Genomic DNA, 26,958 nt, shown 5'->3' with positions numbered 1-26,958 from the left:
CAATTCATAGTTCTATGGCTTTGAAAATTTCATTAATTCACTGATCCATCTTTTTTTTTTTTTTTGTTAAGAGGGAGCAGAGGCAACGCCTGCCACACTCACCTGCAGTGTCCCTTCTAAACACTTTACAGAATGGCTATGATGTAGATTCAGGCGAAAGCCACTTTCCTGTTGGTTAGTTTCAAGGTTCTATGGCAACAGTTGACAATTAGAGATGAACCCTGGTGGGAAACAATGAGGGATAAATCATAGCACAGACAAATCCCTCACCTGTGATGTGTTGGCAGAGGAATTACTATTTGCTTGCTGTTGATGAATTTGTGCAAGCTGCTGTTTCTGCATTAGTGCCAGTTGCTGTTGATGTTGCTGGTATTGTTCGGCTGTAAATGCTGAACAAAATATAAAAAACGAGAAAATACTGTATCAAAATATGTAGGAATTGTGTATATAAACACATCTACTTTATAAACCTAGACCCCCACCCCCAAAAACTACCACAACAAGTTCCTAAGAGCCTTAATGCACCTTTATGTCAAAAAGGCTGACATCTTCCTAGGAATTTTTGTCCAAACAGCCTCTCTTTTTGTTTGTTCAATATACAGGCTTTAACTGAGTTTAGCTCACAATAGTAAAAAGAGAGGGAGAAAGGAACCAAAATGCAATCGGCCCCACCAAAAACTCTAAAAACAGATTAAAAAGAATGATTAGGTAGAAATAGCATCACTGTTTTCACCTTGTGAAACTACAGTATTGGCATTATTAGTGAAATAGGTTTATATGCCAAACTTGGCAACTGCAATGCACCCCTCACCGACAGCATTCTGAAGGCAGCAAGGGGCTACAACTAAGATTTATGTTCCAATTGAAAACATCAAGTTGGGCATGCTAACAGCTGGGCAGGCTATTGCTGCACAGTACCCTTTTTGTTCATAGCTGCACATGTACAAGTAACTCCATCAATACTGAATTTCACAGAACTATACCCTCTTCTCTAAAACCTTTGAAAGGTGACTCAGTAGTCAGTGCATCACAAGTCAGGCAGAATTTTATCCTTTTAACCCACACGTATAAAACTGACAAAGCATAATTCGTACAGATTGACAAGGGGATGCCCAATGGTGCAGCACAATCATTGACTAACTTCAGTGCAAGCATTTTTTGTTTTAGTTTCCTTTTCCAAAACAAAATGAAGTCTCAGTTTTCAATTTACAAACTGAATCAAGGTTAGAGTTTGAATGCCCCTGCAAAAGATACACTTTTCAGATTTTCCTTCAATTTTATAATCAGATTGTACAAATGTTCCCAAACATGTGCTCTAAAGAGTACTCATACTTCAAGAATGCACTGGAAGTCACATTTTTGGGGAAGCTCACTACTGCTTGGCAACAAATCACTATCACACTTAAGTCCTGTTCACAAATTGAAATTTTTAAGAATCTTTTGTTAATCTACTCCTTCAGGCTTGCTTGCCGGAAGAAAACACGTTTACATCAAAACCATAACAACGTCCTGCTTCTGGATACAACTGGATTCTGAAGACCAGGATTTTAAACTTGAATAACAAGTCAGTATAAATGGCTGCAATACTTGGAAACATCAGAGCACACACTGCTGAGCATGCACTTTTCTGGTGTTCAAATATTGTTCAAACTACTTCAAGTAAGTACTAGAAATTGCACTGAAATTATGACCAGCAGTTTCCTATTTGGACACTTGAAGCTATAAAATTTTACTCAGCTGTTACATTCACATTACCTTTTCTTGTAAGTAACATCTTTGAGCAAGTAAGGATGCCGTACTTATTTATATTGCCACAAGCAACAAATTACTTACAATTACTTCTACAGTTAAGTAACACTGCAATATTTTAAAATTATTCCTAGGAGAATATCTTAAAGGTAGCAACCTCACTCATAAATGTCCTTAAAAAAAAACAACCCAAACCAAACAAACTATTTACTGACCAAATATTCAAGGAGATGACCGTTTAATTTTAACAAAAAATAAAATTTACAAGTCCTTTAGATTTTTTTAAGCTGCCATCCAACACAAGTTAGAGCAAGAAAGCTTTAGCACACAAAGATTAACAGGAAGAAAGCTGAGCAGCAGTAAGAGAGGGAGGAAAATGTTCTGGTACTGAGAGATATATATTGTGTTTTCAAACCCTAAAATATAGAATCAACATACATTTAGCCAACATAGTGCCAGTGACATTGAAGGTTGCATTTATTTACTTATGGTAGGATTTATCAGGGTGTCCTGTGCAGGGACAGGAGTTGGACTTGATGATACTGATGTGTCCCTTCCAACTCAGTAGATTCTATGAACCAAGGTATTTTATTCTGTAGTATAGCATTGTAAATGCTGCTTACATGATGTAAACAAAGACAACCCACAGAATGACAAAGAAGAAAAGGGCAAAAAAGGATATGCTGTACCACCATTTTGAACTATGATTAAAACTTCCACCATCATAATCACCTTACTCGTGCCTATTTAAGTGAAATTAGTAGTTCATTTCAGTTTTCAGTCCTAAGTATGTTTAAGATTCTAGCTATAAAACAGAGATGAGGTAAACACAGTCACCTGTGTTGCTTTAACCACCTTCAAAATACTGCTTTCTTTTGCAACAGCAGCAAATGAAGCCTATAGAGATGAGCTGTGTTTGTTTAGGAAAGACTATGCTAAATAATGTCTGGAAGCACTCTATTCTTTCAGAAGTGACATTTTGAAAAAGCTGTATTTTTGAAATTGTACATCAGTTATTTTCTCTTTAACAGGCTGGGACCCTTAGAGCTGTATGCTTCTCACCACTCTAGAAAGTTGTACAGCTGTCAAGGAAAACAAGTGACAGAAGAATCCCACTACCACCATCACCCTCATCTATATTCCAACTGCTCCTCCTCCATTTAAAAACAGCACCTGGAAAATACACTCAAGAACAACTAATTTCAGTTTTTTCAATTTAGGTTAGACATTCAGCAACGTTTTTGCTGCTTCCTTTATTAAAAATAAAAGTCTAACAGACATTTCAAAGTATTATTTAAAACACTATCAGAGGTTTACTATGAAATTCTGAATCAGCTGCATCGGGTTAAGAAAGGCAATACTGCTGAAAAAGGGCTGCTGCAATCTGCAGCCTCCTAAAATAATCTGATTGATATTCCTTTTCCATTCCATAGACAGAGATCCTAATGTACCAGAACAGCTTATAGATTGCTATTACATAAGCCAGGTCTTCCCTCTCCATGCTAAAGAAACACTACACTGAAGGTTTTAATGAGAACATTGCTACTGCTGTGAACTATCAAAATTTCTTCTGAAGACCTGCAAACTAGGATGGCATTACTTTATTCTTCTTCTGTTAAAAGCCATCATGTATTTTGTTTACACTACCACTGGGTTTCTCCCCCTCCTACTCTCAGTGTACAGTCCACATTACATTTCAGTTGAAAAAATAAACATATTGATTGTGAGATATAAGTTGCTTCTGAAAACTGCCATTCCTATGCATGGAATGGCAGTTTTTCCTATGGGTAAAAACCCATTTGTATGTACTTTACATGGAAGTACTTTCACCTATTTAACCTTATATATTCATTTCCTGTGGCACCCAAGTGTGACTGGAATTGGGGAAATCACATATGCTCAGGACAGTGAAGTCACAGGTGTACTGACTGTACCTCTACATCTACAGGTACAAGCCTGAGCTTCTCAAAGAACAAGTCTAAGTTCAGCTGTCTTTTTTTTAAAGAATCAATTCAAACAGAATGTGCTGCTGCACAAAAACATGCTATTTATGTGTTATGTGGCTTGCAGGAATACTTTCTACCTGCCTGCAATGTAGCATCAATGCAACTGAATGAGTGCCAAACTAAAGTTTCTTGCTAACATCAGTTCATCTAAAAAAAAACCAGTGAGTATCCCTAAAAAGCTTCTTCCAAAACCTTTATTCTCTCTTCTCATTTTTGTTATAAAAAAGAGAAAGGTTTTCAGCTGTGTCCTTTCATGTGTGTCAAAAGAAAAATGGCACATCTAGAAGAAGTAGAAAAAATGAATGTCAATGTCTTTTTGTCATACACTTCTCTTTATCTGCCTGGAAAAAATTGAGCAGGCAAGCAGCAAGCCCAGACCTTTTCTGAACACTTAAATCAGTAACCACCTTTCTGGTAACTCAGGGGAGTATTGCTACACTACACAAAGTTACAGATTACTGACATTACTGGAGACCTTCAAGGCTTTAAGTAACATTAGTAAAGCAACAGAAAGCCACATAACAGCTCGAAGTTTAAAAAGGGGATAAAACAAAACAAGGTTTAAAGATGACACGTGAGATTTTAAGACAGGCCCTTGCTTCAGCAGCCCCAAACAAGGATGCAGTGCTTACAGACACTTCTCAAACAGCATGCTCCAACCTCAGTGGTCATGGTTCCATCACACAGTAATGACTATTTAATAGTGCAGGATTTACCAAGTTGAACAGTGATGAAACACCAGTTTCATCCGCTATACAGAATCACTACTCTACTATGTGTAAAGGGGGAAATCTCAACCATCACTACTAATACACAATAAATAATACAACCATTTCAGAATCTCTTAACTGTCTTTCACAGCCAACAGCTGTATCTTCCCACAAAACTTCTACATACTTTCCAAGACACCTTCAGTAATTTATGCAAGCCACTTGACTCTTAAGTTAACCTAGCCCAAATCCTCTTCTAAACTTAAACATGAGGAACCTTTAAGCACAACTCTGCCTGAAATTATTCACATCTCAAGATGGTTACCAGAAGATGGGCAACTCTTTACCAAGAGACTTAGCTACAAAATGCTTCTTGTTTGTTTGCAGCACACTGTATCAAGTGTTAACACCTCAGCTGAGACAGCCTTCAGATTTGAAGTCAGTACATGATGTTATGCTGTTTTCCTCTTCATTTAACAGCTTGGGACAACACACACACAAATATTATAAACTGTATTGGTGCTGTACTTTGGCAGCAAGGAAATGTTTTTGGGCTTACAGACCAGAAAAGTAATGGAAGGCAGAAGAAAAAACTTAGGGGAGTTTTCAGCTTTGAGTACAAGGAATGAAATCCTGTACATTACTGATACTGACTGACAGGATAAATGACTCAGTATCTCCTTAGTGACAGCTACAAATCCAGTTTTATTAAAAAAACCCTGAGCTATTGCACACTGCACTATGAATATGCTTTTCTACAATCACTTCTATGAGTATTTGTACTCTTTGGAATAATGACATATCTATTTTTTGCTTGAACTAAGCCACTGAATATCATTTTCAAATGGCATGATTCTGTTTACAGATCAACCAAATTCTATGGGATGGTGATACCCAGCAGGTACTGCTTTTCAGAGCACAGAGTAACAGTGATACTGTCAATGGACTTTCTGAAGATCCATAGTTTGCAGCAGTTTTACACTGCAATATAAATATTCTAACAGTGCTCACTGATTGTACTACAGCATTTCACATGTCCTAGCCTTACAATACTGTAGCTTACATTTAGCTTCTCTGAAAAGTCAAGTTCTTTCCAGAAGTGGCCAAAACCAGTGACAAGTGAGTGTCTGTGGGGGGCTGGCTGTGCCATCTGTATGAACAGATGGGCCTTTGTACAATCAACAGCCACAGCTTCTGCTCCCAACTACTGCTGCAAGTTTTACTGGGAGGTCACTCACTTGTTACTTTGCTTCCCTCAAGAAGGAAAATACAGACTCTTTTTAAGTTGACAACAATAACCAGTTTCCTAAAAAAAAAACCAAACAGGGAGCATACCCTAGAAAGCAGAAAATCCATATGCAACCTCCTGGTCCCTCTACGGACATTCCTTTCCATTTCTGGAATGGAAGATGCTCACTAGATTTGCCAGGCAAACTGAGCAAGCTTTGTGGAGTAAACAACGACCTAGCCAGGTAAGCTTTTTTCTTCTGTATTAAAGTTTTTAAAAATGTTAATACTGAGAGACTCAACAGCATAATTAAACCTTTTGACAAATGTTTCAGTCCTGCTAAACATCTTAAGAATTAGATACTTAAATGACAGTAGCTTAAGAGCTGTTTCATAACAAGTATCTGTTCTCAAGAGCAGAAATGATATTTCAGTGAGAAAACTGAAACATGAAGACTACATTAGGTTTAAAGAACTTCTCTAATCCATTTATAGAGTACTAGATTCCATGATCCTTCCAGTGGAGGTGATAACCATTAAAAAGGCAGTTTTGATCAGAAGAAAGTTCACTAACTAAAGCTTCCAAACTTTTTCAGAAATTCAATAGAGAACTGCTGAAGTGTGTGGAAAGATGATATATCATGTTACAATGTCTTCCTAAGGGAAATATATGAGAGCATCGCATCCCTGCTGTATAAGACACCAGTTAGTGGTTACTAATGCCAAAGTGCATGCAAAGCAATCATCAATCACAAAGCTAAGTAATCCAGAACATCACATTTTTAAATCTCTATCTTATGTGAGATGTTATCTGGCTTACACTGCCTGGTTAAAGATTTTCTACTGTATAGCAAATTCTCACCAGTGAATTCAGAAGATTGGAGAGACTTAGAGCCATCAGTGTGATTAAGTATTTGATGCACCAGGCCCAAAGATGTTTCACTTTCTGAAAAGAAGTTCAAGATGGGTTTTACTTAAACATGGCATTATTGCACACTATGAGAACACGAATCATTATGCCCTTGATTACTACTACAACAGCTTTTTATTTCAGCCCAACAGAACTGAAGTGTGAAACTCCTAACATCAGAACTGGAGAAATTATCAACTAGATATAATGTCTACGTATGCACTCCCTACTTGGTAGCAGACGACAGACAGAAAACAATTAATAAAGATTTTTTTACTAGCCATTGAATGAAAGCTAGAAAGCTTCCTATGCACTTTTATTGGTCTGCTCATTTCTTAAAATGAGTTTCCACCAAAATGTCACATGCTAGTTAGGGTACACACAGTTTACTGCAGTTACAAATGTGACCATCCTTGCATGGGATGCAACGTGTAACACCTCCACACGCCCAGAGATCTTCAACTTTGGAGCAAAGTTTTACTCCAACTGAATTGAAAGGGAATGAGAAGATCTAGTAAGACCACAAAGTCTTGAAGCCTCTGGAAGTGCTCAGGTGTTTTAAAAAGTACCAACTCTTCTGCATCCACAGTCACATTTCCCAGACTAAAGAAGCTTTTTAGTATTTCCTCCTTCAACTAAGTTTAGGATGGGCTACAGTAAACACTTGTTACTCTTGAGGCCATTGCTTTTCAACTAGCTCAGCCACAGATGGGCCAAGACTATTAAATTCCAAAGATAACTGGAAGTGGCCATTACAAATTTCAGTATTTTTCATCACCAAGTTTATCCTGTAATGTGAAAGAAGCATTTCAAAAAAGGGAAAACAGTAACACAGAGCAGTGTTGAGAATACTACAGATACAAGGGTTAAATAAAAACATCTAAACACAGCCAGTGATGGCATGAAAGCCATGGACAAGTCCTTCCACATTGCTACAAGGAATTGCCACAAGGATTGAGAAGCTTTCTCCTGTTTCTTTCTGGGAAAAGGTTATCTAAAATCTGGCGTCAGGTATAACACCTAAAAAATGTCAACATGAAAAAACAGTATAGAATCACAGAGTGGTTTGGGTTGGAAGGGACCTTAAAGATCATTATCTAGATCCAAACCCTATGCCATGGGGAAGGACACCTTCCCCTAGAGCAGGTTCAAAGCCCCATCCAACCTGGCCTTGAACGCTTCCAGGGATGGGGCTTCCACAACTTCTCTGGGCAACCTGTTCCAGTACCTCACCATCCTCACAGTAAAGAATTTCTAATCTAAACTTACTCTCTTTCAGTTTTAATCAATACCCCTTGCCCTATCACTACATGCTCTTGTAAAAAGTCCCTCTCCATCTTTCTTGTAGGCTCCTTTCAGATACTGGAAGGTCCCAACTAGGTCATCCCAAAGCTTTCTGTTCTCTTCTCCAGGCTGAACAATTACAGATCCATCAGCCAACATTTCATATTTGGGAAATGGAAGCACAGCTCACTACCCTGCTAGATCCCCAAGCATGCAAAACTGCTTTTAAAAAGCAGATTAAGAGGTCCAAAAAAAGCATGCAAGTTTACTGGGGAAAATGTTATCTCTATGGAACTCCCACAGTAGAAGTTACTGAACAGCAATGCACAGTTTGCATCACATCATCTAAATGTCTAGTTTACAAGAAAATGCAAGGCATTTGACTGTATTCTGGACACCCACAGCTTTTCATATATAGTATGTATATTTTATACATACAATCCCAAACACAAAACCTAACAGTTTTCAGTAAGGCTTCTTCTCAAAGAGTGATTTCTCAACTCAGTTGAGCAGGCTCCAGTCAACTGTCAGCCTCTTTAGCCCTGCCAGCTTTCAGACACTGTTTTCAAAGTGAACCAGCTTCTGGGTGAAGAAGGCAGAAAGGAACAGAATGCAAGACTGCTGCCTGCTCTTAGCAGAGCCTGGGAACCAGTGCTCCAGTATTTCACTACTGACAGGTATCTCTGCTCTGCTTCCTAAACACAAGGCTGAAATGGGATGATACATGTGTGCAGCCTTCAGTGTCTCTAACTTTTGTTTATGAGATCCAAGCATGCAAAAATGTGAATGCAGCATATTTAATAGAAAGTGGTATGTTCCAGCAGAGAGCAGTTTCTTAAGTGATGGAGGTCAGAGACTGCTATTTGCCTGGCAGAACCAAATCAACCACCAGGGGACACAAACACTTCAGCTCAATACTCATACCTACTGTACACTCCATCTCTGAGGATTATGACTGAGAAACCTGACACTGCCAGCAATACAGGCTTCTTTACTGAAGTAATTCTGCTGCTAAACAAGTTAATTATCCACAAAAATAATGCTTTAATGCTCTTGCTTCCTTTTTAGTGGCGTTCTGAATAACATGTGTTAAGACCTTTTAATCAGCTCTTCTCATAAGAGGGCAAAGGATACTTTTTCATAAGTAAGATCAGAAGGAACTACCCTCTACACAAGTGATGCTACTTGGCCATTTGCTCCTGCTGCCAAAGTCTAGCCTTCAGCACACCACAAGTGTTCAGGCAACCTGTAAGGGCTTTTGACAGCCCTTCTCAGTTTACACACAAAATCTCATGCACCAACTTCCACAAATCTTTAATACTGAGTACTCTGAAACCCAGAATCAGAATAAATTACATTTCTTCAGGATCAAAGGCACTTCAAAATATTTACAAAATGCCCAGCTCTGGGAAAACCTCTCTCTGATCTTCAGGATGAAAATCAAGGCTCCCTGTAGCCAGAGAATGGTATGTTACAGCACAGCTTTTGTAACATATCCTCTCATTAACAGAGACCTGAGATACCATCTTAACCTCATGGCCCTGCTGCCACGTATAACAAACCCAAGGAAGGTATTTTCCATGTCAGCAGCATGTCTGCATCATGCACAGCAGAAAAAGCTCAAGACTTTCTTAGTAGGGAAACAAAAACCACTCATGTGATGGCTCATAATTAACATAAGCAACATGACCACCTCTGTTGGTCACTACAGAATCCCAGGATGAACATCTTACAAGTAAGTAATACAGTTTGAGCACAACTTACAGTAGCAGTGAAAGGATAATATGACTTAAAAATACAGATGTATTAATAAGTGTTTTCTGACAAAAGACCAATTGCCACTTCAAAAACCTAAAAGGCAAAGAGAAACAAACCTAAAACATCCACACCCACAAACTCCCAGCTTCAAAAACAACTAAGAAAAAGCAACAGGGAAACCCTACAGGGTTGTTAAGCTGCAATAGTAACTACTACAAAAACGTCAGTAGGGCTGTTAGATACCCGAGGCTCTTTACAGGATTGGCTACAGAAAGAACAATCCCAGAACTCAGCAGCTGCAGCCCCACTGACAGGCAGCTCTGAAGAAGTCAGACTCAGACATGAGACATTTGAACATGCCTGTGATCTGTACAGACAATGTATCTCACAGAATCCTTTTAGAAAATGGAAAAAAAAAAAAACCCCAGGAAACCACACTGGTACCAAGATAGAGCAGATTATGCTCCTTACAAACATTTACACCTGAACAGGTGATCAACAGTAAACCACACACACACAGACTTATATACACTCCAATGCCACAAGAATCACAATTAAGATTATAAATAATTATATGGATATAATCTATCTGGTTATGTTAATAATAAGTGACTATCCAAAGACTCTGGTAACCAATTTAAAGTATACCTATAAATTCAGACAGCTGTATTTTTTTATTGAACATTCAATTTCTGTATGAAATCCTAGCAAAATTATGAAACTAAACTCCACATTTGTATTTTAAAAAGCTTGGAATACTTCAATATTTTTCACAGAATTCCAAGCAGAAATGAATGTATTATACCAGGTACTTACACTAGTATGTATTATTTTCCCACAGGCTTCAATATGCAACCACACAATTAAAACCTTCTATGGGACTCATCACTATAAATAATTCTATTTAATTCCTAAATGATGTAGATCAATATCCTTACCATCTATTTCAGGGAAAAAACACTCTAAAAGGATGTGTGTGTGTTTATTTATACAGACACACACAGAGACATGAACTTTAAACTCCTTCAGCTGATTTTTCAAGTCTACTTGACTTTCAAATGTAAAGCACTGTCCATGAATACTTTGCAGTGTATTTACAGTCTATTCAACACACATTAGTTTTGTTTTCACTCTCCTCATCTGGCTACCATTTATCACAGTTCAGCCTGACCACCAGGCAGAGAATGCCCTCACTGGCTTCTGGACTTGTTTTACTGATTCAAGCCAGTGAAAGAGCAGAATTTAAACACCAAAAGCCACACTAAGATCCCAAACCATAAGAACCATCAGTTTTAGCCCTAGTACATTTCCAGCAAGAAGAATCATGAAAGAAGAAAGGGGCATGGGGGCAAGGACCTACTTCTAGGACAGCATGGAGAGGAGGCATGAAATAAAGCAGCAAACAACTGCTGCTCACTAACAAAAAGCAGCAAACAACTGTTGCTCACTAACTCTACAAATGCAAGGAGAAAGAATTTTCAGGAAAAAGGCTCAAAACATGATACAGGAGGGAAGGTATATAATATAGTGGCATACAGAAGATAAAGTTATCTGATAACCAGTGTAACAGTCTTTGAAGCAAATCACAAAACAACCCACAACTTACGTAGTTTATTAGGTATATGCAGCTCTGCTCGCCACACTCCTACATTATCCAGGTTTTCTGATTGATTTCCAAAGCCATAATTCAAAATGGCAAGGAATATATGATTCTAGATACTCCTTACAAAACCCTGGTGAACTTCTAAGATTGTTTTATATAAAAAATGACGTTATTTTAACCTTCTATAAAAAGATGACATTTACAGTAAGTAACTCATGAATTTTGATGAGTTGCTAAGTTCCATTCTAACCACGTAAATACCACTCTTCCAGTGAGAAGAAGTAAGAGTGATGCTATCCAATAGTGCTCCAATTAAAAACCACTAACACATCACATTTTTTCAGAGTCAGATCCTCAAATCTGTAATTAGGTTCTATAAGATGTAATCTGCCACTTGCTGACAAGATGTAGAGGTGATTAGTCCCAGAGTTTTGCTAAGCATAAGCAGATGTAGCAGTGAGGGTGGGCTAGATACTTCTTGGCTGAGAAATGGCATTAAAGTTCATTTAAGTTCAAGTAAGAACTCATAGCATGCTGGGACTCTAAATGAAACATTTTACCTAAACATTTCCCATCACTGCCAGACCTTGTACTAGAAAAAATTTGGTACATAATATTTATATTAACATTTCAATTAATGTATTTTTAATTTCAAAAAATCCAAATATTCAGTGAACTTAAACCCTACACAATACTGTTGTTTCAACTTTTATGTTTCAACAATTGTAATTACATACCGTTGCAGCATTTGTATAAATCTCAGATGCAGTACACTACTGTTAGCAAAAAATGAAAATAAATTCAATGTAGCAAAAAGAGACACACTTGAAGATAGGCTGTAACCATCAAAATAGACCACAATGTAAAATATGGATGACCTAATGATATTCTGGATTTTCTGACATAAGTTTAAAACTTCTAGAAGCAAGTTTGTTAAAATAGACATACCAATATGTGCTGAACCACTGCTACTTTTACTTTGTATAGAGGTACTGCATGTCTGGGTCCCGGGTTGTGCTGTGCCTGTTCGATTTAAACCCCTGTATAATTTCCTACAGGAGAGTTCATCATTGTCACTGTCATGTAGGGATGGTGTCCGAGGCCTAAAATGCCGCCATCTACATGATTTGATATTGACTAGTATCTGACTGAGGTCTTTTGAGAAAGATTTGTCCGAGGTATTTGTTTCTGAGGTATTGGCAAATTGACTGATTGAAGAGTGTTGTGATGAGGAAAAGCTTTCCAAATCCAGGTGATGAAATGCACTATCGTAGTCCGAATGCGCTCTGTCTAGTAGCACCCTAAAACCAGAATAAAGCACAATTAAACAGCAGCAAGGAAACACCAAGGAAGTCATCAGTTTGACATGAGTGTTTGTGGATGATTAAAGGATAAAAGCTACACAAAAGTATTCTAGAACAAGCCAACACACACATATGCACTCCCCTGACACAATGCATGACCACTTATTACTTCACAGTAAGTATTTAGGTATTTATTTAGGTATATTCTAGCTTCTACTGTCTGAAGAAAAGCTGAAGTACAACATCACATTTTTATTAAGGACACTTCAACAACACAGAATTAAAACAAAGAGACCTAGAGAATAACACTGCTTAAGTAAAAAGTGATTAATATGTCCTCCTAAAGTAACTTCATTTCCAAAGCCTTACTCTCATATATACTAACTATACCTACAACCATCCCAAAACAGTAGGGATGTTACACGTTAACATCCAAATCCCCTTGGAAACCACCCAGTAAGAGCCATCCGATCTCATTCCAACTTTGCTGATTGGCCAAGCTGGCTTACTAGTACTATGTGAAGAGGTGCTAAGCATAAATTTGAAGTGCAAATCACATGCTTACTTTTAAGAAAAATTTAATACAAATGTACTGTTTTCTTAAAGACATGATATACTTACACACTCAACCATTTATAAATTGTTTTCAGTAAAGATTGTTAAAAGCAAAATGCCTGAAATAGGTAATTATTTGATATTTTTCACAATGTTTGAAATTTAACAGTTATTATAATTTCTAAGCATCTCTCTCAAAATAATCCAATACTGTCTAAACTCTGAAAAGCATTTTTTGCAAAATACTATTTTTGGTATCTTGAAATGCTACTATTTGAGGATAGCTATGCAAACAATTTAAAAACAAACCAATCACAACTGAAGATATACATGCATTTTCATGCCAAAAATGGGAGTGCAAGCAATAGAAAATCCCAAGAAATATTTAAGAAAACACTACTAAAACAGCTTCCACTAGTGAAAAACAAAAATGGAGATGTTAGCAAGCTAATCTCTCTGTGATGTCTCCAATTGTTTAATTTTTGGGGTTTTTTTAGACTTTTTCTTCTTTGCATCTTACTGGTTTAATTTTCTTTTTAGCAACAGCAACAATTACCCAGCACTTACCTTCCACCACGGCCAACCCGTCTCCGTGCAAACCCAATACACCTCTGGGGGACAGTGAGGGTGGTTAAGCAGTATCTGTAACGCACATCTCCTAATCTTCCCTCCTTAGGGCTACTCCACGGCCAGTTGCCAGGTTGGTCTAAATGAGGCTTAAAATAATTTTAAACAATTAAACACAGGATGTTTTCACACAGTGACACTCTGTCTTACAATGCACAAGGAAATTCTACTTACAGCATAGTACTGACAGCCTGCTTTCCTACGGAAGGCGAAAGGACCATCGGGATCATTTTCTTCCTCAGCCTCCGAAGAACCAGACAAAACCTTTGAAGAGAGGGTGGGGTGAGAATGGTGTATGAGGAAAGGTATTAGAAAATCCCTGAGTTTTACTTCTGCTCTTTCCCAAAGAGCAGCACAGAACACTAGAGGTCCTACCTGGGAAAGAGGTTCATCATCTGAGCTCGGAAAATCATACTGATTCAGATCTTTAGCATTAAAGACTGGCAGTGCAGCAGGACTTGTCTGTTGAGGAGTAGCAGCAGCGGACGAAGGTAAGACTTTTGGCTTCTTCTCATACTTTCTTTTGGGTCTAATAACATCAGGTTTATCTTGCTGCAAGAAAAATAAAAGCAGTGTAAAATTACACATAGAAGAAAATTACATTAAAACAGTAGTTTAAGTAAACTCCTGTATAAGCAAGCTAATGACATGAACTCATCTCTCTACCATGTTCCCAATAAAACATGCAGTCACTTCAGAGTGTCTGAATTTCATTTCCAGTAACTGAAACACTGAACAGACAACATGGAATCAAGCACTGTTTGCTCAATCTGTGGTAGGTAACTCACTAGCAGTTAAGGTAATAGTACCACTTTGGAGAAGGAGATCAAAATATGTATCATGATATCTACGGGGCACCTTTTTTATTTCCTAGCATTTTTAATTGACAGCCATTTATGCAGTGTCAGGGTATTACTAAGTACCATGCAATGGTACTTAGGCAGAAATAGACTTGTCAAAGATACCTATAATCTTGCAAAAAAATCTCTAAAAATTAAACACGTTTCCCCATACTATGCAAAGTCAAGTTTAAGAGTATTTCCCAAGTTTGCCAGCTGTGAGACACTGCACTGATCCAACATCACTAATAAGCAAGTACACACCAGCAATCACAAGGACAATGCTTTACTACTAGTGGAAGAATTTACTGATTAAAGCCACCTTGCCAAATTCAGAACAGCCTCTGAATATTCTTTAGTTACAAGCTGCCTTGTTTTAAAATTCAAATTATACCTCAGCCTTTATCCTGTGTCACCTGACCTATTTAACATGCTGAGTTGTTCGCACTGTAGCTATGGTTTGTATGACACAAAATTAAAGCCTGCAGGGAGAAAAGTACTTGTCAGCTGTCTAAATCAAATAAGATTTGATACTTCACTTAAATGTTAAACCAAAGATATACAGCAGGGGGAGAATTATCATATTTCAGAAACATCATATTTCAGAAACAAAACAAACCCTAACCCTCTGTATTAAACTAACTACATAGCTTAGAACAATACATGGTATTCACATCTTTAGTTCTATCTTCATGCAATGCCTAATGATAATAAATACAGTTTTGCTCAGGACATACCAGTTTTATGGACAGTAGTAAAGAAAAATGTTTCCATCCTCCTGAATAAGAACACAATTGCATGTGTCCTTTTATCTGTAGTTTGTCTGTACTACCTTTATTTCTATGTTGAGAAATGCTGCTAATCTGTTATCCTTGAAACTCCAACAGAACAAAGCCATTTTATTTCACTTGCAGCTTTGCTTCCCTATTGCCAGTTCCAAAAAGCTTCCTCCCTCCTCCAACCCTAAAATGGTGTATTCTGTATACTTCACAGCATGAACAGTAACTCTGTTATTGATGTGACTTACTTTAACTTTATATTCTTTCAGTTCCATAGCTTCTTGGTGTTTAAAAGAACTGCTGTTAGTCACAGGAATAATGGGAATAGCATAGGTGGGTTTCAGCGGCTGCCGCTGTGCCATGACTTCAGACATGATCTCTCCACTGTAGTCACCCAAATTATACCTGAAATCAGAATAAATTTTATTTGTTGGAGTACAATATCCATCTGGTAAAAAATTGAGAAAAACAAATTAATACTTGCAACTTGGGATAAAAGGAATGTCCAGTATATCAGCAATAAGTGCAAAAAGTATTATTCCAGAGAAGGAGATGAGTAACACAGAAAATTCATTGCAGTGAATAATGCTGACAAGATAAAAAAGGACAACTACTCTGTAAAGCATCTCCAAAAGGTAATACTGTAAAGAAAAGGAGAGGGTTACCCACCCCTTTTCCTTGGGGACTGGTACCATTTAAAGAATTTATCACTCAAGAAGTTTTAACAGTGAAACAGAATGCCTTATTCATGAACCCTCCTTCTTTTGTGTTACAGAGTACTTTCAATAAGCAGATCCATGAAACATTACATTTCAAGTCCTGTGAGAAATGCTAAGTTGAAATACAGTTCTCTATTCCAAGGGAGGGATTTGAGTCTTTCCTCTATTCAATAGCTTATTTCCTTCAAAAAGCAACTGGAAAAATCTTCCTGATTTCTCTCCCCTCTGTTTCTGCTGAAAATGCTCAGGGCTTAAAAGAAGTGCCCCGATAGAGCCAATTCAGCTTGTCTCCCTAAAAACCCAGATTATGAAGTCAGTTCTGCAGTTTTAAGGTACTGACTTGAAACATTTGCTTTCTAGCATGGACACTTAGGCTAGAAAAGACTATTCAGATTCTAAGTATCAACTTAAAGGACAACTCCACACTACAACTGTGATTCTCAGTCAACTGGGAAAGTGACACTTGGCAGAGCATTTGGCCCAAAACACAGTCAACAGGATGGCACAAGAAGCACTAGCTGGAGATGACTCTCACATTTAATGCTGCATGAAATGCTTGTTTTCCTCAAGAGGGTACTAGATCAAGCTTTTTTGCAAAGAATAGAGATCATTAAATCAAAGAAGAATGGTATTGATTGAAACGGGCCTTAAAAATAGCTGGGATTTCCATAATCTACATACTTAGAACACAATTTCAAATTACTTTGTTTGAAACTATGATCTCTCTTCTGGAATAATATACAGAGTAGATACCTAAGTTTGAAAGTATCTACACACATAATAAAACCATGTAGCTTAATACGACAATAACCCTCCCTTAATAAGCAACTTCCTAATGTTTCATTTTTTCTCCATAGGCAAATATGAATATGCTACCCTGTAATGTGAAACAGAGTCTGAACTTATTTTAAACATCTCCCACTGTTCAAATATTTGCAGCAACCCAAATATAAAGTAGTTTCCAAAGCTTTCTGCAGCAAATTTTCAATAAACATTACCTCTTTTCCATAATTTCCAGTGTTAAATGCAGCAACTCTCTCTTGCTTTTTTCCCTCCTTTTTATCATCTCCAGGATGGTTACTGCACGACTCAGATCTCGACGCAGCTTCAGCATCTTCTCATAAGAAGCTTCATCATTTTTCCGATTCTGCAGATACATAAAACATGTGTTTCCCCACATCATTCAAGTTAAATAATCTGAATTAAAGTAAGCTATAAATATTTAGGTATGCTAAAAAAAAGTCACATGCTAAACCGAAGAGAAGCATGTGCGTGTTATCAATGATACACAGCTTGCCAACACCCTATGTGGGTTTAAGAGTAAATTTAGTGAAAAAGTGAATATAAACTTTCATTCAATAGTGCGACTAAAACTGTTTTATGTTTTTTGCCCTTGCAAATTAAAAACAGAACATTCAATTTTTTATGATGTTGTAATTTTTTTCTTTAAATAAGCAACTTCTGGAAAGAGGGAGAATTAAAAGAAAGAAAAGCTGAGGGAGGTACTGATACACTTACTTTTCGTGTCTGCATTTTTTCCGTTCGTCTTCTAAAAGCAACGTAAGGGTCATTTGTGCTGGAGCCATCTCGTTTTTCCTGCTTCACTGCTGGAATAAGTGAAGGACCTCGACAATTTTTCCTCTTTTTAATCCAGTACTCATATACTTCTCTGATCAATTCATCATCTTCCTTCAGCAACAGCTTGGCCTCTTGCAGGCTGACTGGCTAAATGTAAAACCCAGCATGTCACTTTCATACAGTAATAGATAGAGCATGTATTTCAAATTCTTTATTCAAAGTACCGTTGTACCTGCTGACCGCTGCCCTTTTCTAGTCTGTCTATCATCTCCTCAAATTGCAAAGGAGAGATGTCCATTCTTTTCTTCAACTTATTCACAAAGATCTCATCTTCTGAATCCAAGTCATAATCTGGCTGCTCAGCATCCAAACTAAAAGCTAAATGATACAATGAAAGTTAAAGTTAGTTTTACTACAAAAATGCATTGTTCTAATAGTGCCCACAGCACACAACACACTTCTCAAGAGAAAACCAAAATTATTTGTTTGAATTTTGTAATGCTACTTCCACATGGATGTAAACATTGAGGGTTTTTCTTTGAAAAAAACTACCCTGTTAAAAACTAGGCATAAAAGTTGACGTCTACTTGGTATAGTTTTGTTTACCAATGAAAATTTACTAGTGGTCAAACCAACTAACAGCTTACTGCCTCACTGCTTCAGTAAGACATTTTTAGATTCATTAAAATCTTCAATGCTGCCAAGCATTCTGGAGTTTTATGTATTGTACAATCAGCAGTTCAGATTTCAGCCCAAACACATCAAAGGTACTCCTAGCAAAGCATGTGCAGCCTGTATTACAATGATCTTAAAATATCCTCATCAGTGATTTTTGTGATGTAGATGAGTCAGACTACACTGGCCCAGCATGATCTACCCCATGTAGCAAACATCTCCGAATACAAGTAATATCTTGCAGAATGCAAACTAACTGTTTGCCACGGTATCCTACAAAAATGCATCACTGCACTTGAAACATGACTCCCTAGTTCTCATGCCTCATTCAAATTGCTGTGGCTGGTAAGAGACACAAATTTCTTTCCAAGTGCACACATGAAAACACATATCTATTTTTAGTAAACAAATAGAATACCGTGCAGCTTAAAATTGACAATTAAACTTAACAATTCCAGCTATTAGAACAGCCAGATAAGGAAAATAAGAATGAAAAGTACAACCTTAATACCAGCATGGAAGACTGCTAGTAGGAAGAAAGAACTTTTTTACAATGAGGGTGGTGAAACACTAGAACAGGTTGCCTGAAAACTGCTGGATGCCCATACCTGGAAACATTCACAGTTAGGCTGGCTCTGAGCCACTTGATAAAGTTGAACTCCCCTCATTGCAGGGAGTTTGGACCTAGGTGATTTTTAAAGGTCCCTTCCAACTTACACTATTCTACAATTCAAATATTTTAAGCCATTACTGAGGCTCAGAATGACATACAAGTCTAGCATTTAACCAAAGTTAATTAGGCATGAGGTATGTTTACATAGCATGGATACTACATTTTCAATTCTGCTTATTACACCATACAACAGAATTCTGCAACAGACTGTATTTTTCATAACTTTTTTCCAAAGGTATCTGAAGGAATGTAGTGCTCACACGAAGGGTCATATCCATAGCAAATAGCTCCTATCTTCCAACAAAAACAAAACCACAACAAATTTGCAAACCATCAGTGATAGCAAACCCCATCTGCTTTTAGATGAAGAATACTTGCACCAGGCATAGACAAATACTTCTACTGCTATTGTCACTTCTGGTTGGCTCCCCAGTCCACTCTACGGCCATTTTATCCTGGTGATGCTTCAGGAACAGGTATTCTGTTTCTTAGGTATGCATTATGTATTTTCCTCTTTAAGTAGATTTATATCTGTGCTTGCTAACAAATCTAAATTTCCCTCCGAACTGTTACTACTGAACAAGAATTAAACATACCTCTTTATCAAGTAGAATTTTTTCAACATGTTGAAAAATAAATTCTCAGCAGTCGGTCTTGATGGGAGCTCAGACATTTATGAATAATGTCTTAACTACTAGTAAAATTAAATTCTCACAGAATCACAACATTGGAAGAGACCTTCAAGATCGAGTCCAACCCAAGCCCTAAAACTTCAACTAAACCATGGCACCAAGTACCACATCCAATCTTTTTTTAAACACATCCAGGGATGATGAATCCACCACCTCCCTGGGCAGACAATTCTACTACTCCATCACTCCTTCTGTAAAAAACTTTTTCCTAATATCCAACCTATATTTCCCTTGGCTTAAGACTATCCTCTCCTTCTGTCAGCTGCTGCCTAGAGAAAGCAGAACCAATGCAGACTTCAATGAATGAGTTACTTACGCTGTATGTGAATCAGCTGCTTTGGCATTTTAAATTCTCCAGGATATATAGATTCATAGTATGCAATATTACTTTCTGCTTCTGGAACCGGTATAACCATGTTATCCCTCTTCTCTCCATAGACTTGTTGTGCTGAGATAGCCCGCTGCAAATGATGTTCCTAAAAAATAAAAAAAAAAGAAACGAAAACCTGAGAAAATATTTCCAGAACTCAGCCTCGCTCAGGTTGAAGGAGGTATTTCTCTGCAAATGCTCTCCCTGCACAGCCCTGAGCCAAAGAGTGGACGCTGCCCGGGCCGGAGGTTCCCCGGCAGGTGGCGCTGTCCCCCTGCACACCCCTCCCGCCCCGCAGCTCCCCCAGGCCTGCCGGCGCTCCGCGCACACCGAGACACGCAAACCCGGACTTAAGAGAGACGCTTAAGACCGATTAGACATACAGAGTATAACAAGTAGTTGCACACAGATATTGACTCCGGCACTATTCTGTAGTTGCCTTGGCCATTTATTGCCAGTAATGTCAGAAAACCACAGAGGAGGCTTTGCCATCATTGCCAATGAACAGCAATGATTTCTACCTAGTGAATGACTCCTGAAGATGTTCTCATTTATTGCAATGCTTCCCATTATCCTCCCTTTCCTTCTCCTAATCCATCAAAAACCAGTAAAAATGCAATCCATTCTCCCCATAGTTCTATCAAGACAGCGAGTAGGATCAGCAGGGTTCATACAGTTACTAACAGAAAGCACACAGATGTGTGCATGTCTTTAAGTGGTTTACCAACAATACAACAAGGTATTTTTTTCCTTATTAGCAGTGCTGGTTTCCTAAGTTTCTATTCTGTTCCTCCCCAGGTGCTCAGTAAACCAGTGCTACAATAGTTATGCCAATACATCTCTCAGTGAGATGCTGAGAAATACTCGAAACACTGAAATACTTGAAAGCAGGAACTGTAGCAAAAGGGCAGCAGTGATAGTTGGTTTCAACATTGAAATGTATGATCTTTATCTGAATGATCTTATCTTTGGCTGTCTGACTTCAATTTAAGTACTTTGGTACATGAAAGGCAACTAAGTTCCTCTAAAAATTAGAAAAAGATACATAATCAAGCAGGTTATAAAACAGGCTTTATTGTAAACTGCAAGGTTGACACAGCCTGAAATTCAACGGTGTTCTAACACGTAATGCTGCTAAAAGAATTCACAGGATTTGAGCCTATCTTCACACAAGCTGCAGACATCATTTCACATCTGTCCCCTGGTTAAAAAGCTTCTTCATGGAAAGAGACCAGTCATGAGAACAAGGCATAGCAGAGCTGCATGCAGAACTCACTGCACTGCTTTTGACCTGCAGCATTTGTTAAGACCAGACACACATGTCACCTAGGAGGTGTGGCAGCATTCCTTCCTGGGTATGGACAAACTGACTTATTTTCTACCTTTTACTGAACTACTGCTGTCAGACACCTCAATATTTTGTAAACTGTAATAATTCTTCAGGATTACACAGCTACAACCTGCTGCCTAACAGGGAACTAAGCTTTATCTTCATATAGCCAGTAGGATTCTGCATCACACAGATAATAACAGCCAGTGTTCTTTTAGTTAAGCAAATGCTTACTGTTTTTATAATAATTTTAAGGGTTCATGGTGTATTTATCCCAGCTTGTGTTTATAACACCAAAAAACTGCTTTGTTTCAGAGAAGAAAAGGATGTCATACACTAAATTAAGATTCCCATTTCTCTGTTTCATCTCTGACATGGGCACAACTAGTAGGTACCAGTAGCCTATAGTTCTCTACTAACGGGTTAAAGTTACCTGTATTTAAAGAAATCTTAACAGTATTCTTAAAATAAAAGCACAAATCATCGTTTTGCCTTTTACCCCAATTACAAAAATACTCAGTATGTGAGCAGAGAGTCTTAGCAGTGCCACATATTACAAAAAGCAACTGGATGAAATTTCCGCCACTGAAAAAAGTTCACCTGCTTGTTAATTGCATTGTTAATTGAAATTGTATCAATTTCAATTCGCCTCAAAAGATACTCCACTAAACAGAAGGAACTAAGGGCAACTTCTCCTTATGCTTCCATGCATTTAAGTTTTCACTTATTTGGACAAACCCACAAGAGCAACTTTGCCCCCAACTTCAGTATCTCAGCTGGTGGCTCAGCACATCTCTCTCATTCCTGGTAATTGAGGTGGGTTGAGTGCTGGCCCAACACCAGGGCACTCACTAGAATTATTAACTCATTTTCTGCTGTGAGATAACAATTAGCAGAAGGGCAAAAATAAGCTCAAAACTTTGTATAAAGAGTATAAAGAAAACTTTATTAACAGAACTAAAAGGAGAAGAGTAAGAATCAAGATAAACCTTCAGAACACTTTTCCCCCCAACTCTTCCCTCCTTTACCACTGACAACATAAAGGTTCAAAATTTGGTATTTTCAGTCAGTTTATCACTTCTAAAATAATCTTTTTTCAGTTCACTTAGGGAGAGGAGTCTCTTCTGCCATGCCATGGAGACTTTTCCACAACAAACACTTCTCTCATGGTTTTAGTTTTCACAAATAGCAGCCACCCAGAAATCTGCAACTGTGAAGTTCCTCCCACCATATGGAAGAATTCCCATAACTACTACCATGGGTCATCTCAGCTTATTGGGGTGCAACTTTAAGGATGAGCTGTTCTAATACAGAAACATAAGTCCTCTTCTATTATCTCTGGTAACAGAGGGTTTCAACAAAGGTGACACTAGCTCGGCTGGTTAGAGCAGCGTGCTGACGGTGCCAAGGCTGTGGGATCCATCCCCATACGGACCATTCATTTAAGAGCTGGACTCAACGATCCTTGTGGGTCCCTTCCAACTCAGAATATTCCATGATTCTATCCCTGGGGCAAGGTTTCTCATCTCTCTCATTTCTCTCTGTTCAAGCTCCTCATTGGACCACAGCTACTTCAACATCTGCTTGCTCCAACACTGGTGCCTCTGCTCATGGCTGTGGTTAGAATGCCACATCCCCTCAGGGCATTCCAGGAGTTACAGAGAAAAAGAAAAAAGAGTCTGATGTATCAATTATATCTTTACCATAGCCTTACAAGAGAATTTCAGCCCAAGACTAAGGCATCTCCTCATTCTCCTCCCATCTGGGATTTGACTCCTCCTTCACTGGCCTCAGTGTCTCCATGTTGTTTTCTTTATAGGTCCTCAGACTTGCCTTTTCTCTCACTTGAGAGAGGACTGATGTCTACAGGTTTCATCCCTGACTGAAAGAGTTGCTATCTTGCCTGGGCCTGTGGGCAGCCATGTGATCTCTGCTGAGGCCAAGCAGGGCTGGCCTGTCCTGCTGGCCCTGGTTAGAGCTCAGCAGCAGCAGCAGCAGAATCTCAGCCGAGCCGCAGGCTGAGCCAGCATCCAGTTACCTGTTCAAAGGCCAGAAACAGGAGAATTTTTCCTGGGGTTTGTTCATTTTTGAGTGTAATTTCACAGAGGCATGCTCAGGTCTCTTAAGTGGTTTAGTATTCAACATTCAAAACTAGCCAGCTGACTGGTTTTGTTGAGTCTGGAGGAAGCTGTTAGCAGTTCTCACAGAGAATCACTTCTGTACCAAGCCATGCTAAACCATGACAGTAATACATACCTATCAAGTACAATTGTTAACTTCAAAAGCAGTAATTTTTTAACAAGAAAGCATGCTAAATGTCTACTATTAACTAACACGCTACAGCTTACAGTTTCTATTCTTCAGTCATTCTCCACTGTGATTGCAGAGCTGATTACTCCCACCGAGATGCAACACCTCATTCATTTGAATCCAAAGCTTTCCATTTAAAAATGCAATGGTTTCAATCATTTGTCAGAATGATTTTAAATTCAAATCCTAATCAAACTTTCTGGCTGCTCTTCACATTACATGAAGATTTGTATGTAGATACTGTAGTCCCAGTCACTCCTGAAAATATCACCTGGCATTTAAAGACAGACCACCTAGGAAACTCAACAAATGTTTTCATTTTGTCCATCTATTTCTACATATAGTTTTCCAAGCAGATTTATTTCTACTACACAACTGAGTCCATTCACTGCATAACAGAGCAGTACCAAAAAGCCTTTTTTATACCACTATCTATTATGTCCTGTGCCCTGCCACAAAACAAAGTTCAACTGGGTTAACTGGGGTTTGTTCTTGAAAATCTCTTATTTGGTGTTCATAGAGATTAGTATCTTCCAAGTCATCACCAGGGCCAAATAATTTACATTATCCTTATTCCTCCAGGAACTGTGGGTAAGATAAATTGTTTGTAACCTCTAGCTTCCACCTTTTGAAAAGTCTGTTGACTGTTATGAGGTTTTGGGTTGGAATTTTTGAGGGATTTTATGGTTTTTTTTGCTTGTTTGCTTTAAAGCATGGTTTAGTGCCTTTTCTCTCTCCTCAGAGATCATCTGCCCCTCTGAAGTTCTCAAAGAGCTGTAAAATTATTCCAGACTGTTTCTTTAAATTCCTGGCAAGAATTTTAGATGGGCTAGTCAAGCTCAAAGACTATAATTTGTCACATTAGAATAAAACTTATCTAACAGCCACCACAAGGTTCAGTCTTGTGCCCCTTGCTGTGATCCTCCATACTACCACAGCCTTATGTCAGACTGAATCTATGATGACAGCTATGGGAACCAATTCCACAAAAAGCCATCACTGTCCTGTTATTTCCCCTGAAAACAATTAGAAACAATTAGTCATCTGAAAAATTGGCTCCCTGAACTGCCAGGATGTGTGTATGCAAAGCAGTGGGGAAATGCAGAAGAAAGAAAGAAAGATGATCCCCTTTGGCAGCAGTTACCCATTACACTGGCTTAACTGCTTCATTAAATTTAAAAAGTCTTTTTTAAATGAATACCAAAGACAAAAACCCCCCACTAAGAATCAGGAAACATTTCAACCATCTCAAGTATCAAGTACAATCAAGAAAAAACTTCTTCTTACTACAAACATTCACAGAATATTCTCATCTTATTCTACACCTTCATTGCTAGATGGATCTCACCTTGTTCCTTCTTTCAAGATATACCTTTCATGTAAATATGAATTGTTCACATATTTTTGTTCCTATTAACAAGTTTCCACTTTCAATGTAATCACATTTCTTTCTTTATGTACCCTTCTGATTGAAACAGCATTGAAATACCTGCATTTGTTTTACAAAAACACTCAGCCTGAACTGCTTAACACCACAGCAGGCTGCTTTGGAATTTCTTCCCTTTCTATTCCAGCTTGCTTCCTTTAGATCTTTCACACATACCATTTCACAACATGTACTTATTGAAGGGAGCTTATTCTCCCTGAAACTGCTTTGCACTTTTACATTTCACTATTTTCAACCTATTAGCTCTGCTTATATCCAGACAACCTTTCATTTTCAGTTGCTTTCTCTGCCTGACATAGAATGCTATTGTAATTATAATTTTACGAGTGCTGTAATGCTAATTTGATCCAGTAATTTCAGAACAATGGTACTGTTCTTCAAACTTCATTCCTTTTACTTTTTACTAATGCTCAGCCAAATATGTGTTAGAAGTTAAAGAGTTCATACAAGAAAACCCTAAAAATCTGCTCACTTTTCCCAGCACCCAAGTTAGCTTTCCATCAGCTTAGCATCCTACACTGGCTCTCCATGTGGTCTGACAATCCCAACAAAAAAGGGATGCAGTGGGAGCACTCAGCTCAGAGACAGAGGGTGTCACAGAGGATGTCTTAGGGAAGGCACAGCTTCATCACTCTTTGTAACACTCAGCCAGAAACATGAACCAAGGGGCAGGCACTGACCTCTTTTCTCTGGTGACAAGTGACAGAACCTCAGGAACAGCTAGAAGCTGTGTCAAGAGAGGTTTAGCTTGGATATTACAAAAAGGTTCTTCAGCCAGAACAGGCTGCCCAGGGAAGTGGTCACAGAACCAGTCTGACCGAGTTCAGGAAGTGTTTGGACAACACTCTTGGGCACATGGTGTGACTGTTGGGCTTGTACAGTGCAGGCTCAGGAGCTGGACTTGATGATCCTTGTGGGTCCCTTCCAACTCTGGATATTTCATTATTCTATTAACTGCACCTTATTCTCCACACTATATTCCAATCCAGAAAATTATCTGGACAGTTAAAACACCAATACATACCAGATTACACTGTTAGTTGTTTAAATAACCAAAAGCTTGATAATCACTTTCATCCCTTAGTTTCCTCTAATTAAGAGAGTCCACAGGAAAAGCCCACCAAAACAGCAACTCTTTTTCTGAGTATGTAGAATGTAACAAAGTATGATGCAATTTCATAAGCAAAATTATGTGTTGGCATTAATTGTCATTCTGTGGTCCTCCTTCCTAGTAATTTTAGGACAGCAAGTTTATCCCCTGCATCCACTCTTACTGCACACTAGTATCACCATACATGCTCCAAAACATCAAAGAGTGAAAGGACAATCTAAAGCACTGCTGACAGCAACAAAGGCACAAAGGCACGAGGGAAATCAAAGCAGAGCAGTACTCATTACAGACTGAAGGAACCAGAACTTGTGGTCAATGCTGCTTTGTGGTGGGCAGTAGGACCTCTCTCAAATGATAATGCAAGGATATAGGGCTAATTCTTTGTCACAAGTTCAGTATTTCCATCTTTTATGCATTTCTAGCACAGTACATTCAAAAATCTGAATTGCAATAATTAGAACACAAAAGAAAGGATACTGTGATTGTGGCTCAATCTAACTACCAGCAGGCACTCCTGCTTGCAAGCAGAAACAAGCAGAAGCACAGCAACTGCAAACAAGCAGTATTTGCCTTCTTTCACATTTTGGTAATACTTCTTAAATTTTTGGCAACATGACTGTGGGATTTTAAATTAGTTGCAGTTTCTAAAATAAACTGGCACTTAGAGAGAACACAGAGGTTTCTTTGACAAAATATCTACTC

The 26,958-nt window shown here is 38.2% G+C and overlaps 1 protein-coding gene across 8 annotated transcripts in view; it reads right to left on the bottom strand.

The window, feature by feature from the left end:
• Window positions 1-26,958, bottom strand: part of EPC1 (enhancer of polycomb 1) — a 65,009-nt gene that overhangs the window by 3,444 nt on the left and 34,607 nt on the right. For 3 of the 8 annotated variants that reach the window (XM_077173362.1, XM_054649792.2, XM_054649759.2), the window contains 12 exons: window positions 20,005-20,164; window positions 17,881-18,026; window positions 17,589-17,795; window positions 17,069-17,217; window positions 15,600-15,756; window positions 14,109-14,285; window positions 13,908-13,997; window positions 13,674-13,822; window positions 12,196-12,548; window positions 6,555-6,638; window positions 271-389; window positions 103-189 (listed from right to left, as the gene is read on the bottom strand). In XM_077173362.1, coding sequence (XP_077029477.1) covers window positions 103-189; window positions 271-389; window positions 6,555-6,638; window positions 12,196-12,548; window positions 13,674-13,822; window positions 13,908-13,997; window positions 14,109-14,285; window positions 15,600-15,756; window positions 17,069-17,217; window positions 17,589-17,795; window positions 17,881-18,026; window positions 20,005-20,104 — 1,818 coding nt within the window. In that variant the 5' untranslated portion in view covers window positions 20,105-20,164. Of the gene's footprint in view, window positions 1-102; window positions 222-270; window positions 390-6,554; window positions 6,639-12,195; window positions 12,549-13,673; window positions 13,823-13,907; window positions 13,998-14,108; window positions 14,286-15,599; window positions 15,757-17,068; window positions 17,218-17,588; window positions 17,796-17,880; window positions 18,027-20,004; window positions 20,165-26,958 lie in introns of all 8 variants that reach the window. The other 5 variants (XR_013180818.1, XM_054649776.2, XM_054649767.2 and 2 more) reach the window with 5 other exon arrangements.

Source organism: Agelaius phoeniceus, chromosome 1 (genome assembly GCF_051311805.1).
Source record: "Agelaius phoeniceus isolate bAgePho1 chromosome 1, bAgePho1.hap1, whole genome shotgun sequence".
NCBI lineage: Eukaryota > Metazoa > Chordata > Aves > Passeriformes > Icteridae > Agelaius > Agelaius phoeniceus.
The sequence above is the reverse complement of the archived record's forward strand: the minus strand, read 5'-3'. Positions and strand labels throughout refer to the sequence as shown.